Below are 15,846 nucleotides of genomic sequence, written 5' to 3'. Positions count from 1 at the left end.
GTGTGTGTGTGTGTGTGTGTGTGTGTGTGTGTGTGTGTGTGTATGGGTGTGTTTGTGTGTGTGTGTGTGTGTGTGTGTGTGTATGTAGATCAGAGGATGCTTGTGAGAGTCAGTTCTACTTCCACCCTGTGAGTCCCAGGATCGAGGTCATGGTGTTAGGTTCATTGACAAGTGCCTTTACCTATTGAGCCATCTTACCAGCCTGAACTTTGTTATATAGAGAATATTTATTTGTTTATTCTTTAACAGTTTCTTATGTGTATACAGTGTATCTTGATCAGGTTTATCCCAGCTTTTCCTGGACTCCCCTTGGACCTCTCCACATGCCACCTTCCACCTCTGTGGTTTCCTCTTTTGTCTTTAATATCCCGTGACTGAATCTAGTGAGTGCTTCTTGTGTACTCACAGGTGTGGGCTATCCTCCTTGATTATTTAAAAATAAACAAAATGGGGCTGGAAAGCTGGCTCAGCGGGTAAGAGCACTGACTGCTCTTCCAGAGGTCCTGAGTTCAATTCCCAGCAACCACATGGTGACTCACAACCATCCATAATGGGATCTGATGCTCTTTTCTGGTGTGTCTAAAGACAGCTACAGTGCACTCATATACATTAAATAAATAATAAATAATTAAAAAATTTAAAAAAATGCTTTCTAAAAACTTAAAGAAAATAACCACTTTTCTCTGGTAGAAACCCAATTAAAAATTAAAGGTTTATTTTTGTATGTGTTGGTGTTTTGCTTATATTTATGTATGTGTGCTATTTGCGTGCAGTACCTATGGAGGCTGGAAGAGGGTGTTAGACTTTTGGAATTGGAGTACAGTTGGGAGCTGCCATGTGGGTGCTGGGAACTGAACACTGATTCCCTGGAAGAGCAGCCAGTGCTCTCGAGCACCCAGAACCCAAAGTTTTTGTATATGTTAAAGATTTTTCTAGAGTTATTTATTTTTTATGTGTCCAAGTGTTTTGCTTGTGTGTATATATTTGTTGCATATATGTCCCTGGTGCCTTCAGAGGTCAGTAGAGGACATTGGACCTCCTTAAACTGGAATTACAGGGGACTCTGAACCACCACGTGGGTTCTGAGATCCAAGAGCAGCAAGTTCTCTTAACTACCGAGCCATCTCTTCAGTCTGTTTGTGTCTTTATAGTCAACTTTCCTTCAGCCAAAGACCAACTTTGTAATTACCTTTACCTATAATTGCTAATTGGAAAGATGAAATATACTAGATACTTTTAATTGTACTCTCCACAGTCTGAGTTATCTTCAGTAAGCTGGTAGCTGAAATTATTAAATGGAAAATTCTGGAGGTAATCGTTGATAAGTTTTGGGTTTTGGTGCTGCATTTAAACTCCATGCCACGTGCCTTCTCCTACTCTAGTGCTACACTTGCCCCACATTATAAGCTGTCCGTTCTGCACTGTCCTGAGGAGCAGAGTGACGCTGGGTGCTGGGCTGCCTGAAGCATGAGTCATTTATTTGTTTAGGGCATCCATATTGCACGTGCTACTCACCTGCTGGTCATTTACTGGCCAACTGTTTGATTACCTAGAGCAGTGTCCTAGTGCTTGTGATTGAGTGTCCTAGTTACTTTCATGTTGCTGTGATAAAGTGCGTCAACAAGCCAACTTAAAGGAGAAAGGCTTTATTTTGGTTTATCGTTCCTGATGGATACGGTCCATAATGACAGGGAAGACATGGTGGCAGGAGGAGGAAGCTGGCTCTTCACATCACATTTGCCTTGAAGAAGCAGAAGGCAGTGAACGCATGCTGCAGCTCAGTTCTCCTCTATCTATACAGTCCAGGGTCCCAGTCGGGATGGTGGACACTCTCTCTGCCTCACTTAACCTAATCCATATAACCCTGAAAGCATGCTTAGAGGCCCATCTACTAGGTGGTTCCAGATCCTGTCCAGTTGACAGTAGATTCTGATTATCACCAGATAACCTCTATCTGCTTAATACTGACCATAGTGTACAAGATCAGTGAAGCAAAGGAGGCAGTAGGTATAAGCCAGGACAGGAACCTATAATACAATATGGTAATGCATTAGGACATATAGGAAAAAGACACACACACATACACACACACATACACACACCTCATACATATATAGCATATGCTTTTAATCCTAGTGTTTGGGAGGCAGAGGCAGGCTGATCTCTGTGAGTTCAAGGCCAGTCTGGTCTATATAGTGAGTTTCAGGTTAGCCAGGGCTATATAGTGAGACCCTGTGTGAAAAAAAGAGGAAAGAAACAACATACCTCCTTTGGATAGGAGAGAGCTATGTAGTAGATATACTGAAGATACTGATTTTACTGTCAAAACAGATTAGGTATAAATATTTAGGAATTTGTTAGAAGCAAGGGTAAAGTTTATTTTTGCCTAGCAGTATTCAATTCAGAGTATATATAGTGCCAATAAAATGGGGCCTGGGCTGGAGAGATGACTCAACAGTTAAGAGCCCTGACTGTTCGTTCAGTGGGCCCAGGTTTCATTCCCAGCCACCCACATGGAAGCCTTCAATTGTCCCTAATTCCAGTTACAAGGGCTCCTACACCCTCTTGATGATAATGGTCACCAGGCACGCATGTGGTGTGCATCATGCACATAAAATAAATATTACAGTTTTTTAAATTAGGAAAACATTTAAGTACTTAGTGAAAATGTAATCCCAGTTGCGTATGTATATGTAAAGGAATATAGTAAATGTGTTTCCTTTTTTAAAAACCTACTTAAAACATACATACATATAATAATTAGATTGCCTTAAGTATTTTATTACAAAGTATTATTTGAGTGATATTCTTACTTGCTTTTTTCCCCCCCAATTATCTAACTTTCAGTTCATAGTCCACCAAACTTAGAAAAAGATATACCTAAAAGTAAACACATTTAAAGTAGGTTGAGTGGCTGGGTGTGGTGCATCTATATACTTAACGTCCCAGAATCCAGGGAGATGTCTGAGCTTGAAGTCGGCATGGTCTACATACATAGCTGTGGGCCAGCTAAGACTACATAGTGAGACCTTGTTTCAAGAAACAATCAACTTCACCTCCCCTTTTTACACAGTACTCAGGCAGTATACATTGGCTTCGAACTCCTGAGCCTCCTGTCCTGAGATCATTGGTGTGCATGATCATGTGTGGCTTGAAGAAATGTTTCTTAAGATCAGTTTCTAGTTTTAAAAAAAAATGGCATGAGAGTCTTCTTTGAGGTTTGATTCCTTTGTTCTTCTGTGTTCTGGTAAAGGAGGATACAAGAGCCTGAGGGCAGAGCTGCGGTGCCCGTGTGTGAAGGTTGTAGGTGACACGTCCTTGGCAATGCAGGGTCACCCCAGGCAGATCCTCCTTTAGGTAACCAACCATGGTGATTTAGAGTTGTGTCAGATAGAGGTGGGTGTTTGACACTTAGGATGGACCTCATCATTGCCAAGGGCACTCCTAGGAGGTGGGCAGGCATGGCTGCTTTATTGTTATCAGCTGGAAAAGGCTCAGCACAAGTTGATGTCCTGGGTTAGGAAGATATTCCTCAGTAACTGGGGTGATAAACTTGACCAATTTACTTTTCATCTTGTTTGTTTTTAGAAATTTGCTTTTTAAGTAAACTAAGAAGTATTTCTTTTTTGCAGTCTCTTCTTGTGACGGTGAGGACAGCTCATGTGATTTTAAGGTGAGTAGAAATGTTGGAGAGATGATTGACATTTACTTGTTCAGTTGGCTTTGAGATGTAATAGTTTAAATATATAACATTGTGACTAAACTATAGCATGTTTAAGTTAAAGGAGAATATATAGCAGTGTGACTAAACTATACCATGTTTAAGTTCATTCATTAAGTAATGGTCAACTAACATGCTGTTCTCTTTCTGTCTGTATTGTAGATATGTAATTCACCTCTGGGACCTCAACCATGAAGGGACATGGGAAGGAAAGGGAACCTATGTGTACTACACTGACTTTGTCATGGAGCTCACTCTCCTGTCCCTGGACCTCATGCACCATATTCACATGCTGGTGAGTCCCCCAGGGAGAGCTCTGACAGGGCTGACCCTGGCTTGTACATTAAAACATCGAAATACTCAAGGTAACGTGGACAAACCCTTTGAGAGGCTTGAGTGTGATTGGGCCGCCTTCCTCCTTTGGCGGCTAGGTGGGAGGCAGTGCTGTGGGGCTGCTTCGGGTGGTGGGTGTCCAGCTCAGTGCTGTGCTAGGAGCTGTCATTAAACTGCTGACAGTCAATAGAGCATCCTTAGAGCATGATAAAGGGGACCTTCCCTGTAGTGTCTGTGGCTTTCCTACTAAACATGTGCTCTTTAGTGGGAAGGAATTCTTGCTGCTTTTACCTTCTAAGGATTTATGTATGGTTTCCTACCTTTGTAATTGAAAATGAAGTCTTTGTACTTAAAATCTACCTCATTAAATTGGTGTGTCAGTAGTTTCAGTGTTGAAGCCAGTTCAGTCTTACCCACCTGTATAATTCTAGAACTTGTGAAGAAAAGGCAGGAGACTCATCAAGTTCAAGGTCAGCCTGGGTATATACTGAGACCTTGTCTCAAACACCAGGGACTGACTGGGGATGAAGCTAAGAGAAGAGCACTCACCTATAAAATACACAATGTTCTGGGTTTGGTCCCCAGCACCATAGAAAGGAAATGTTATTCTCTTTGACAGGTGAGCATTAAAAAAAAAAAATCTAATAATGATGAGAATCAGTGTAGTAATGGGCAATTTATAAACTCGTCACAGTAACATTTAAAAGGCACTGACTGGGACATCATATTTATAAGTGTATTTTTTGAAGATAAAAAAAATTAAACATTTTGCTTTATTTTTTTAACTTTATAAATTTTATTATAAAAAAACCTTGCAAATAAACACTACACTCTAAAACAGACCCAGAGACTATACAACTTAATGTGTATTTGTAAGTTTGCTTGACCGGACATCTTTTTACATTAAGCTTTTAAATTCTGCGTTGATTACTCAGGAGAGGTTGTGACAGTGGGAGTATACCTAGGTGGAAGAGCCATGTGTACTGTTTGGGGCAATCAGATAAATCCATGCATTTATATAACATACTGAGAGATTGTTCTGTTTCCCTTTCACCAACCTAAAGAGCCTCTGCTGTGCATATCCCTTCATCACTAGCAAGTGTGTGTGTGTGTGTGTGTGTGTGTGTGTGTGTATCCTTGTGTGGGCCCAGTGGTTGATGGGAGGTATCCCCCCCCCTCGTTGTTCTCCACCCTGTTTTTGAAACAGGATTTCTTCACTGAATCTGGAGCTCAGTGATGAACTGGACTGCTCAGTGAATTTCAGAGTCCTTCTGGCTTCATCCTTCTAGCTCTGGGGTTACAAATGTGCATGGCCACACCTGGCATTTTGTTTAGTTTTGTTTTTTGTAGCCTTGACTGTCCTGGAACTCTGTCGGTAGGCTAGGCTGTCTGGAATACACACAGATCTTCCAGCCTCTGTCTCCCAGGTGCCAGGATTAACTGACTGGCACAGGCCTGGCTTTTTATATGGGTGCTAGAGACTCTAACTTAGCATCTTATTCCTTTACTCAGCGTTGAGCTGTGTCCTTAGCCCTTTGCATTTGTTTTTATTGTATATTTTACTTCCCTCTATCTCTTTTTAGTTATTTGGCAACATCTGGTTATCTATGGCTAGCTTGGTCATCTTTATGCAACTTCGTTACCTGTTCCATGAGGTACAGCGCCGAATCCGTCGACACAAGAACTATTTGCGAGTGGTAGGAAACATGGAAGCCAGGTTTGCTGTTGCAACTCCAGAGGAGCTAGCTGTCAATAATGATGACTGTGCAATCTGCTGGGACTCCATGCAGGCTGCAAGGAAACTGCCCTGTGGACATCTTTTTCACAAGTAGGAGCTGTGTGCAGGGTGCTTGGGGATGGGTTTCTGTCTTGGCGTGTGAGTGCTTTTTCCGTGGTTTTGAATACATCCCAGCGCTAGAGCAGGAATGTCCCCCCGACCTGGCCTTGTCGGTGATGGTGCTTGGAAGCCTGCGACTAGCATTTTGTTTTTTTAAACCTGTGAGCGTTTTCTTCTTGTTTGCCTTTAGATGGTTCTTTATTTGCATTTGCCAACTTAATTTCTATCTATTAGCATTCTTCAAATTTTTCCCCATTTTGAGTTCTAGAGAACTGGGTTGAAATGGAACCAGACCAAGAACACTCAAGTGATCCATTAGCAAAGGTCACAGGCTTGACCCTTCCATACATCACCAAGATCAGAGAAGATCTCAGATTTCAGAGATATCTTGAAGCAAAATACTTTTGTGCATGGATTTAGTATTTTGCTATTGCTAGATTTAGAGGTTTGTTTAAGAAAAACAGGGCTCTGAAGTACTGGTGCCTGCCTTTAATCCCAGCACTCAGGAGGCCAGCCTGGTCTACAGAGTGAGTTCCAGAACAGCCAAGACTACACAGGGAAACCCTGTCTCAAAAAACACACAGAGAGAGACAGAGAGACAGAGACAGAGAGACAGAGATAGAAATGAAGGGAAACGGGACTCTGAAGAATAGTAACAAAGCAATCTTGATTCAGATTAGAAGGAAGTGACTTTTAGCAGGAGTGAGATCTTCGAAGGCAGAGCAGATTGGGAGGCTGTAAAATGGGAGGCACAAGGAGCAGCTCCATCAGAGGGTAAAGTTGATGTGTTGATGGAACCAGATAGAAGCCAGAGTGGGACTCATGGTAGAGGAAGGAGTGTGTCTGCCAGGGGAGATGTGTCTGGCCGGGGCTGGAGGAGGGTGGGATGGGCAGGACACCATTGAAGGATTTTAAGTGAGGTGCTGGATAGAGAGGAGTGAATTAGATCCACAGAGCCAGTGTTTTGAAGAAAAGGCCATGGTTATAACCGTATTGGTCAGTAGCTGTGGTAGTAAATAGAAAGATCATTTGAGTAAAGCACTCAAGGATGGAAGAGGCTGAATGCTAGATGAGTGAGCCACCTGGATTCTGAAGTAGCTGAATGGAGTTGGAGATGAGAAGCCAGGCCACGAAGTGGTGGAGGAGAGACGGTAACCAGAGGATGTCTGCAGTAGAGGGGGTAGCGATAAGTATTTGTCAGCATTTACATCTGCTTAGTGGTAAATAAAAGTCAAGTGAAATGAGAAAAACAGTAATTCTGGTGATTTCTCACAAAATATGTTGACGAGCAATTGAATATGTTCTATCTCTTCCTTTGAACTCTTCGATAGCTCCTGCCTTCGTTCTTGGCTAGAACAAGACACCTCTTGTCCAACGTGCAGAATGTCTCTTAATATTGCTGATGGCAGTCGTGCCAGGGAAGACCATCAAGGAGAGAACTTGGACGAGAACTTGGTTCCTGTAGCAGCTGCCGAAGGCAGGCCTCGCTTGAACCAGCACAATCACTTCTTCCACTTTGATGGTAAAGTGGCTCCAACTTCTACAGCTATCGGTTTGGTTTTCTGCTAAAGTGATATTGTTAGGATTGCAAACTGCCCTGTATAGAAAAGTTTACTAGTACTTAAAAATTTTTTTACTACCTTTTACTAAATTCATTTATTCTGTGTGGTTATGTTTGTAGTACATGTATATGTATACTACATGGTATCCCTGTGGAGGTCAGAGGGCACATGAATGTTGGTTCTATTCTTGTGTTATGGATCCTGGGGACTAACTGGCTTATCAGGCTTACCATCCAGAACCTTCACTTGCTGGGTTATCTTGCTAGGCTTGTACTACATTTTAACTTCCTTTATTTAGTTTTATTACAGGTTTTTTGTTTTGTTTTTTGTTTTTGTTTTTTTCTGTGTATCCGAGACTGGCCTTGTTGTTCCTTAGTCTCTTTAGAGTTATGTTTACAGGTTTGTAACCACCATGTCTGCCTTATACCTCAGTTTTAGAAGTGTTCGGGGTGGATGGATGAGTAGGTGGAACTGAGGGGTTATTCTGTGTCATTAATAAGTGGGGTGAGACAGTCAGTGGGGTATGCCTTTAATCCCAGCACTCAGGAGGCAGAGGCCAGCCTGTCTACAGAGTTATTTTCAGGATAGCCAGGGCTACACAGAGACCCTGTCTTGAAAAAAAGGAGGTGGAGGGTGAGGTGGGGAGGTGGAAGTAGTGAAACTGAATTAGTGTGTCTTTAAGGAGCCCACATAACTAGTTCAATAGTTAGCCTTTGCTAAAAATTGGTTGTATTGGCGTGTTACATAAACTTAGGAAGAAGGTTCCTTGAGTTGTCCTCTCAGGGAGTACCATAGGTGGAATCTGAACTGGAGCCCTGTTGCTTTCTTCATAAAGCATGGCTGGTCCTGCAGCTTGGATTCTAAAGTCACAGGTATTATATGGGGCTGATTATCTTGAGTCATGCCACCCGGTGGATATTAAGCCCATCAATTCCAGTGCCATGGGTTGTGTGAATTCCTGCTCTGAAATTTTCTTAGGAGAGGTGCTGTTGAGACTCTGATTTAAGTTAATCTCGGGGTGAAATATGGTAAGAATATTGGTATAGTCCTGAAAGGCTCAAGGGGAGTAAAGGCCACTGTCTGAAGGGGCTTCAAGGAGCTGGTTTGGTTCTGTTGTTAACAAAGGGAGTAGAACACAGACCTTTAGTCCCAGCACATGGGAGGCAGAGGCAGAGAGAGGCAAAGGCAGGCAGATCTCTGTGAGTTGCAGGCCAGCCTGGTCTACATAGAGTTCCAGACCAGTTGGGGTTACATGGTGACTCATAACGAGAACCATCCCAAGTGTTAAAGTGGGGTTTTCCCCCACAGTCCCAAGCTCCTGAGACTCAAACAGTATTTACAGACACCTTGGCTGTAAGCTTTGACTGTTCCCAGCTGATTCATAGTAATCATCCCATTATGCTAGTCGGAGTTGTACCATGTGGCTGGTTTCCTCTGTTCCCCTTCTGTGCTTCTGCCCTTCTACATGTACCTGGGGCAAATCCTTCACGTCTGGCTCTGCCCCAGACTCCTTGCTTCCCATGGAATTTCCTGCCTCAGCTATAGCCAATCAGCTTTATTTGACAGGCAAAGCTTCCAGACAGACATAGAGATTCCTTAGAACCAAGCATAAGCTTGTTCTCTCTCAGTGCTGGGTTGAACTCTTCCATGTGGGCCTCAGCGTGCTAGTCCAGCCCCTTACCTCTGAACTGTGTAGTCCCAGCCCCTCACCTCTGAGCTGTGTAGTCCCAACCCTTTTCTGTTTTCTCTTTGAGACAGGGTCTCATGATGTTTCTCAGGCTGACTTTTCACTTGTTAATTCTCTTGTCACAACCTCCCAAGAAGCTAGGATTACAGACCTGCACCACCAGACTTGGCTTACTAGGTACAGCTTCTGAAATGTGTTGGCTGTTGGCAGATCTTGGAGATATATATATTCTGTAGTCAGTCATTTTGTCCCTTGTGCTCTTTAAAAACACCCATTTATTCTAAGTACATTTTGTTTGGCAAGACCCCTTGAATCCTATGCTGCTGCTTGGCTGTAAAGCATACAACCCCACACATGAAGCTCGATATGAATTATTTTGTAGTTGGCACATGATGGCTTTGAATTGTGATCCTAAAATAACAGAAACTACAACTGCTAATGATTATATCACTCCACAAACCTATGTTGGAGAACGCTTTGAAAAATAATTTTTAATCTGAAAACTAAGGTAATCCCCCATTCCACAAGGCATTGTTTCATCGTGTAGTTCTTGCTGGCTCGGGTTCACTATGTTGACCAGGCTGACCTTGAATTCACAGAGATCCTTCTGCCTCTATCTCCCAAATGATCAGAGTAAAGGTGTATATTAGGGAATGGAGGTGTGTACCTCTCCTGAATGGGTAAGAGAACACCCCTATACCTATTTTTAAAAAGGCATTCAGCACAATGCCCAGACCAAGGTTAAATCTTTAAGTTATATTAAGCAGAAAGTATTTCATGAAGGTAATCATGGAAATGATTCCTCTACATGAGGAGTAATTTGTGTTGGTTGTAGTAGAGGAGTGGAACTGAGCTGTTAGAGCAGTTCCAGAGTCATGGGAACCCTTGACAAGAGAAGGAATTGCAGGTGGAATGGCTGTCTGGCCTCACATCCTGCCATGTCATTAACCTGTGTGGTCTTGGATGTGTTCCCTAACTTCTCAGTGCCTCGAGGACCAAAGACCAAGGTTGGGGCCAGAGTCATATCTCTGAGGGGAGTGGAAAGCACGTGTAGGTTTTTGTGAGGACAGAATAAACTAATCTGGATAGCATAAAGAAAGCCCTCAGTGAATAGCAGCGCTTGGTAGAGTGGCTGGGTACACAGATGACACTGGGGCAGGGACCAGGGCACTGATTCTTGTGTTGGACTCTGATTTGTCTTAGGGTCCCGGATTGCGAGCTGGCTGCCAAGTTTTTCAGTTGAAGTGATGCACACTACCAACATTCTTGGCATCACACAGGCAAGCAACTCTCAGCTAAATGCCATGGTAAGAATTGCTAACTGCTTAAAATGAGAACTAGTGAGTGGTCAGGAGGGCACAAGGAGCTCCAGGACATGTGGCTAGTGTGGCGTGGCTAGTATAGTGTGGATCGTGTGGCGGGGATAATGTGGTGGGGATAGTGTGGCGGGGATTGTGTGCATGACCTTGCTAGTTTCTCGCTTACCTAGTAGCACAGCCAAGTTTTCAGGGACCACTTCCATTTCTTTCCATTTACTCCTCTCTTCTAGCCGGGCCGGCGGGCTGTGGTGGTTACTCCTCTCTTCTTTGTCTCCCTCCCCTCTTCCCTCCCTGTCTGGAACCAAAGATTAAATCCACCTTGCATTTGCTAAGCGTGCTACCACTGAGCTTTGACACAATAAGCTGGTGCTGACTAGTGAGTGCTCAGGTAGTAAGGCCAGTCAGGAACTTGATTTTGTTTTACCTGTGGCAGTGCTCACTACCAGGTCTACCCAACTGACCTAAGCCTACACTGAGACTCCTTGATTTAAGCAGACATTCAGAAGGACGTAGTGACAAGAGTGACCAATATAAAGAATTACGTAAGAATTATCAAATACATTTTTTTGTTCCTTTGCCTCCAAAGTGGTGTGTGTGTGTGTGTGTGTGTGTGTGTGTGTGTGTGTGTGTGTGTGTGTGTGTCTGTGTCTGCATGTCTCTGCACCTTGTAACTTTGAGGCATGCTGTTGGCTCAAGGAAGTTGTCCAAATGCTTTTTGCATTTTTCTGAAGCTGTGTATTTGGTTTTGGGGATAGGGTTCTGTCTGACATGGAATTCTATGTAGAACAGGCCTGCCTTCCTTTTTTCCTCCTGAGTGTTGGAACTGAAGGCATATGCCACCAAACCTGGCCAACCTTAAGTTCTCTATTGAAAAAAAATTGTGTTAAAAGTCTGTCTCTGAGCCGGGTGTGGTGGTGCATGCTTTTAATGTCAGCACTTGGGAGGCAGAGGCAGGCGGATTTCTGAGTTTGAGGCCAGCTGGGTCTATATAGTGAGTTCCAGGACAGCCAGGGCTACACAGAGAAGCCCTGTCTCGAAAAACAAAAACAAAACAAACAAACAAACAGTCTGTCTCTGTGAGTGGACTGTACTCCGCTCTGCAATTGCAGTGCCCTCAAGGCAGACGCGAGTCTTCTCAGCAAGGGTGGTCTGTATGTAAGCCCAAAGGCTGGCAAGGAGACAGTTGCTCAGGCTGCGGTGGGGTTGTACTGGGAACTTGGAAAGGGTTTGTCAGAGGAAATTCTTTTCTTTTTCATCGCTTCCTCTCTCCCTCCCTGGTGGAGCTCCTGGGCATTGCTTATATGTGAGGGCTCCTTCTCTCCTCCCTCTGCCTCTGTTCCTTTCTCGTCTCTCCTCCATCTCTGTATGCTGGACACTAAACCTAGGGCCTTGTGCCTGCTAGGCAAGGGTTTTGCTACTACTCTACACTCGTGTCTCCCTGCTTTCGGAGGTGGGGTCTCTAGTCCAGGTTAGCTTGAACTCATGATCCTCCTGCCTCCGCCTCCTGAGTATTGGGATTAGAGAACACAGCCATGGGTTGTTTTTTAGTGAGGAATGTGTGACTAGGAATGATCTTTGGAAAAGTAGAAGTTGAAGGTACAAAGCCTGTAGAAATACTGACTGCAAGGGTACCACCCTTCAGGTGGAGGGGTAGAGTAGAAGTGGAGAAGGGAAGAGAGCTTTATTGATAAAAGGAAGGGTAGATAGAGCTGCAGACAGTGTTTGGGATTTGGATAAAAAAGAAAAGATGGATTGGCTTACTGTAGGCTAGAAGTAGAAGCAATTTGAATGTGAATGAATGAACAGAGAGGAAACTTGTGCATATAGTGGGATAGTGCTCTGCCTTAAAGCTGTGGTGATTCTGGCCCTTGCTACCCTGTAGAGACACGTGAGGCCAGTGTTCGAAGGGGAAAGCTGGGGATAAAAAGACAGATGGAAATGGTTTTTGATCACAGCAAACATAGAGAATGCAGGACACATGGAAAGCTCCTGCTGTCTCCCTCTTGCTCCTTTCTCTGAGATCATCACCGAGAGGTCTAGTACCCTATGACAATAAAAGCAAAGCAGTGTGCAGGTGATCTGCTGAGCCAAAGTGGCCTTTACCTGTGCTTTCAAGATAATGATGCCAGCCTCTGTGTCCAGGGCCTACCATGAGTACTGACCGTCGAATATGCTGAGAGTGACCTTTGCTGTGTTTTCTTCATGTTTCTCTAGGCTCATCAGATTCAGGAGATGTTCCCTCAGGTCCCGTACCACCTTGTGCTCCAGGACCTCCAGATGACACGCTCCGTGGAGATAACAACAGATAACATCTTAGAAGGACGGATTCAAGTACCTTTCCCCACGCAGGTAAAACTGGGGCTTTATGCCTAACAAATGTATTTTATTTTTACAAAGATTTAGTCCTAACACCTAGATATTATTTATGATGAGGAAAGGTTTATATAAATTTCATTTTATTCAAATCTTGCATGAGAACAGATCAACCAAAGGTAAGTACAGATAATTCAAGTACATTTTATGCAGAAACATACCCCCAATCAGCCTTCCCTCGCTGCAGGTCTGTATCGGGATGCCATTGGCTCCTGTCAAAGGTTGACATCTATTTTTGTTAAGAGCAAAGAGTGACTATTTAGGTTCTGCTTGTTCCACATTCTGCTGCAACTAAAGCAGCCATTAGCAAAGAGGATGTGGATGAGCAAGACTGTGGTCCAGTAAAACATTCTTTGTAGAAGTAGAGAGGGGTGAACATGGGGCTATAGTTTATGGATCGCTGGCACTCCAAGAGAAGACTGGTCGTATATCATGTGGTGTGTTAGTGACAGTTCACATCTCTCTAAGGCTTGGACTTTGGACGTCATTAAAAAGGTCAGAGTTTGTGCCTCATCACTTGGCCTCTGAGAGAGGCACAGAAAGAGCAACAGAGGAGCCTTCAGTAATACTGAGGAACTTAATATAAGGCCAGATAATCATCTACCAAAGTTCCTCAGTACAGTCTATAAGTGAACAGAAATGTATCAATAAAATTCAAAAAGATGTCTGGGCGTGGTGGCACGCGCCTTTAATCCCAGTACTCGGGAGGCAGAGGCAGGTGGATTTCTGAGTTTGAGGCCAGCCTAGTCTACAGAGTGAGTTCTAGGACAGCCAGGGCTACACAGAGAAACCCTGTCTCGAAAACAACAACCAAAAAAAAAAATTTTAAAAGATGTAGCTCTTTTGACGAGTGTAGCCTTTGGAGACAGCTGGGCTAAGGTGGGGCTCAGCTCTCTGACCTATTAGCTGCCTTTGGAGCTGGCAGAGTTGCCTCATATGGCCAGATAGGGTTGTCAGTGAAATACACAAACCAGACAGCAGACATGAAGGTGCTCAGACCTCACAGGATGTGTCCTGTGGGAAGGACCCAGAACAGCTCTAGCCTGGAGACTTAATTGCAGTGCCTGCTTCAGAGCACTTTAGGAAGGTTATGAAAACCTGGAACAGTGTTTACTCCATGCAGTTGACCTTTGCCCTTGCTTTCCTGGTCATATTATTGAACAGGAAGCTGAATATGGAGCATTTACTAATAACTACTCTCAAACACGGAACTCCATGTGGGCCTCCACGTCCTTGGTCTCACCTTTCAGGCTGTGAACTGTGTCAAGAACTGTCACCTGCCCCTTTGTTATCCCATCCTGAATGACCGGCGTGCTTTCTTTCAGCGCTCGGATAGTCTGAGGCCTGCACTGGACAGCCCAGTGGAGAGGCCCAGCACTGACCTGGAGGAGGGAGAAGCTTCTGCCCAGGTAGGTCAGCTTACCAGGAGCTGTGCTGTGCAAGTGCGGTAGTTACAGTCACCTTGCCCTGGCAGCAGCAACTTAAGGGAAAGCTGTTTATTTTGGTTGATAGTTGGAGAGAGTTTCAGTCTGTCACGGTGGGGAGTTGTGGTGGGGTAGTTGAGTTCATGGTGACCAGACCTTGTGATGGAGGAAATTTCATCATCACAGGCTAGACAGCAGTGAGCAGGGCAGGGACAGAGGGCTACCACCTTGGAAGGCCTGACACTGGTCACTTACGTTTGCCTGCTAGGCTCCACTGTGAGAGTCCAGTTTTCCAGATCCCATTTATGATTGGAGCAGGCCCTGGAGGTATGCCTCCTCAGAGCCCAAGACTCCTGCTTCTGCTTCCTGTCTGGCAGAAGTTCCAGCAGACACTTGTGTAGGGGTGCACTGGCAAGGGAAGGCAAAGGCCTGTGTTAACAGCTGCCTCTCTGCCCAGACGGAGCGTGTACCACTGGCCCTCAGTCCTCGCCTAGAGGAGACCTTGGACTTCAGTGAGGTCGAACTAGAGCCCATCGAGGTGGAAGACTTTGAGGCCCGAGGGAGCCGCTTCTCCAAGTCTGCTGATGAGAGACAGCGCATGTTAGTCCAGCGGAAGGATGACCTCCTGCAGCAGGCTCGAAAGTGAGTTGATTCTCCAGCCCTAGTTGGCACACATAAGTTACAGGGCAGATGGCGGCTGGGTGCCAACATGTCTCAGCCTATGCATGAATTAGCTCTGAGGAGGAACACTGTTAACCCATGTGACAGACAGAGGTAAGAAAGCAATACCTAGGGTGGTTAATCCTGCCAGGACCTGAGGATCCCTCTTGAGCACTGTTCCTTGGACTGGCAGTATGAACAAGCACCTGTGTTCCATGAGGTCCCTGCCTTGGTGGCAGCTGGGACACACACTGTGCTTGGGGTGGGAAGGGTGGGCCTTGCACAGGCCTGTTGCCATAAGACCCAGTGCTGTCTGTGACAGGGAGGTAGGGAGAGCAGAGAAAGTTGAACTGTCATTTGATCATCCTCTCCCTGGGAATTAGGTTCATCCATGGACGGGTCTGTGCTGGCCTTCCCGCCTGGCTTCTTCCCTCTGCCCCCTTATTTTTTTCTTTTTTCTTTTTCTTTTTTTTTTTTTTCTTTTGGTTTTTCGAGACAGGGTTTCTCTGTGTAGCCCTGGCTGTCCTGGAACTAACTCTGTAGACCAGGCTGGCCTTGAACTCAGAAATTCGCCTGTGCCACCATGCCTGGCCCTCTGCCCCCTTCTTGGCTCTGCCTTCTTCCTCTCTTCCTCTTCTTTTATAGTTTTGGGTTGAGTATGGGGCTTTACACATGCTGAGCAAGTGCCCCGCTGCTGAGCTGCACTGTACCCTGGCCATGGGCAAGGATCTTCTCATCACAGGATGGTCTTCAGTGACAGCTTTGTGAAGGTGCTTGTGGAGAAGGGGACACTCTTCCCGTTTCCCATCTTTCTCTCTCTTGTGGCTTCATTTCTTATAGGCGGTTCTTGAACAAAAGTTCTGAAGATGACGGGGCCTCAGAGAGACTCCTCCCTTCTGAAGGCACATCCTCTGACCCCGTGACCCTGCG

The 15,846-nt window shown here is 44.9% G+C and overlaps 1 protein-coding gene across 1 annotated transcript in view; it reads left to right on the top strand.

Annotated features, from left to right (window-relative positions):
* Amfr (autocrine motility factor receptor) overlaps positions 1-15,846 on the top strand; it is a 24,502-nt gene that overhangs the window by 7,376 nt on the left and 1,280 nt on the right. Inside the window, exons 5-12 of the mRNA XM_021220195.2 lie at positions 3,633-3,673; positions 3,884-4,016; positions 5,638-5,882; positions 7,223-7,413; positions 10,344-10,447; positions 12,674-12,808; positions 14,158-14,241; positions 14,714-14,898. Coding sequence (XP_021075854.1) covers positions 3,633-3,673; positions 3,884-4,016; positions 5,638-5,882; positions 7,223-7,413; positions 10,344-10,447; positions 12,674-12,808; positions 14,158-14,241; positions 14,714-14,898 — 1,118 coding nt within the window. The remainder of the gene's footprint in view (positions 1-3,632; positions 3,674-3,883; positions 4,017-5,637; positions 5,883-7,222; positions 7,414-10,343; positions 10,448-12,673; positions 12,809-14,157; positions 14,242-14,713; positions 14,899-15,846) is intronic.

The sequence above is a fragment of the Mus pahari genome, chromosome 20 (genome assembly GCF_900095145.1).
Source record: "Mus pahari chromosome 20, PAHARI_EIJ_v1.1, whole genome shotgun sequence".
In the NCBI taxonomy this organism is placed as follows: Eukaryota; Metazoa; Chordata; class Mammalia; order Rodentia; family Muridae; genus Mus; species Mus pahari.
Note: the sequence above shows the minus strand (reverse complement) of the source record. Positions and strands in the feature narration are given on the sequence as shown.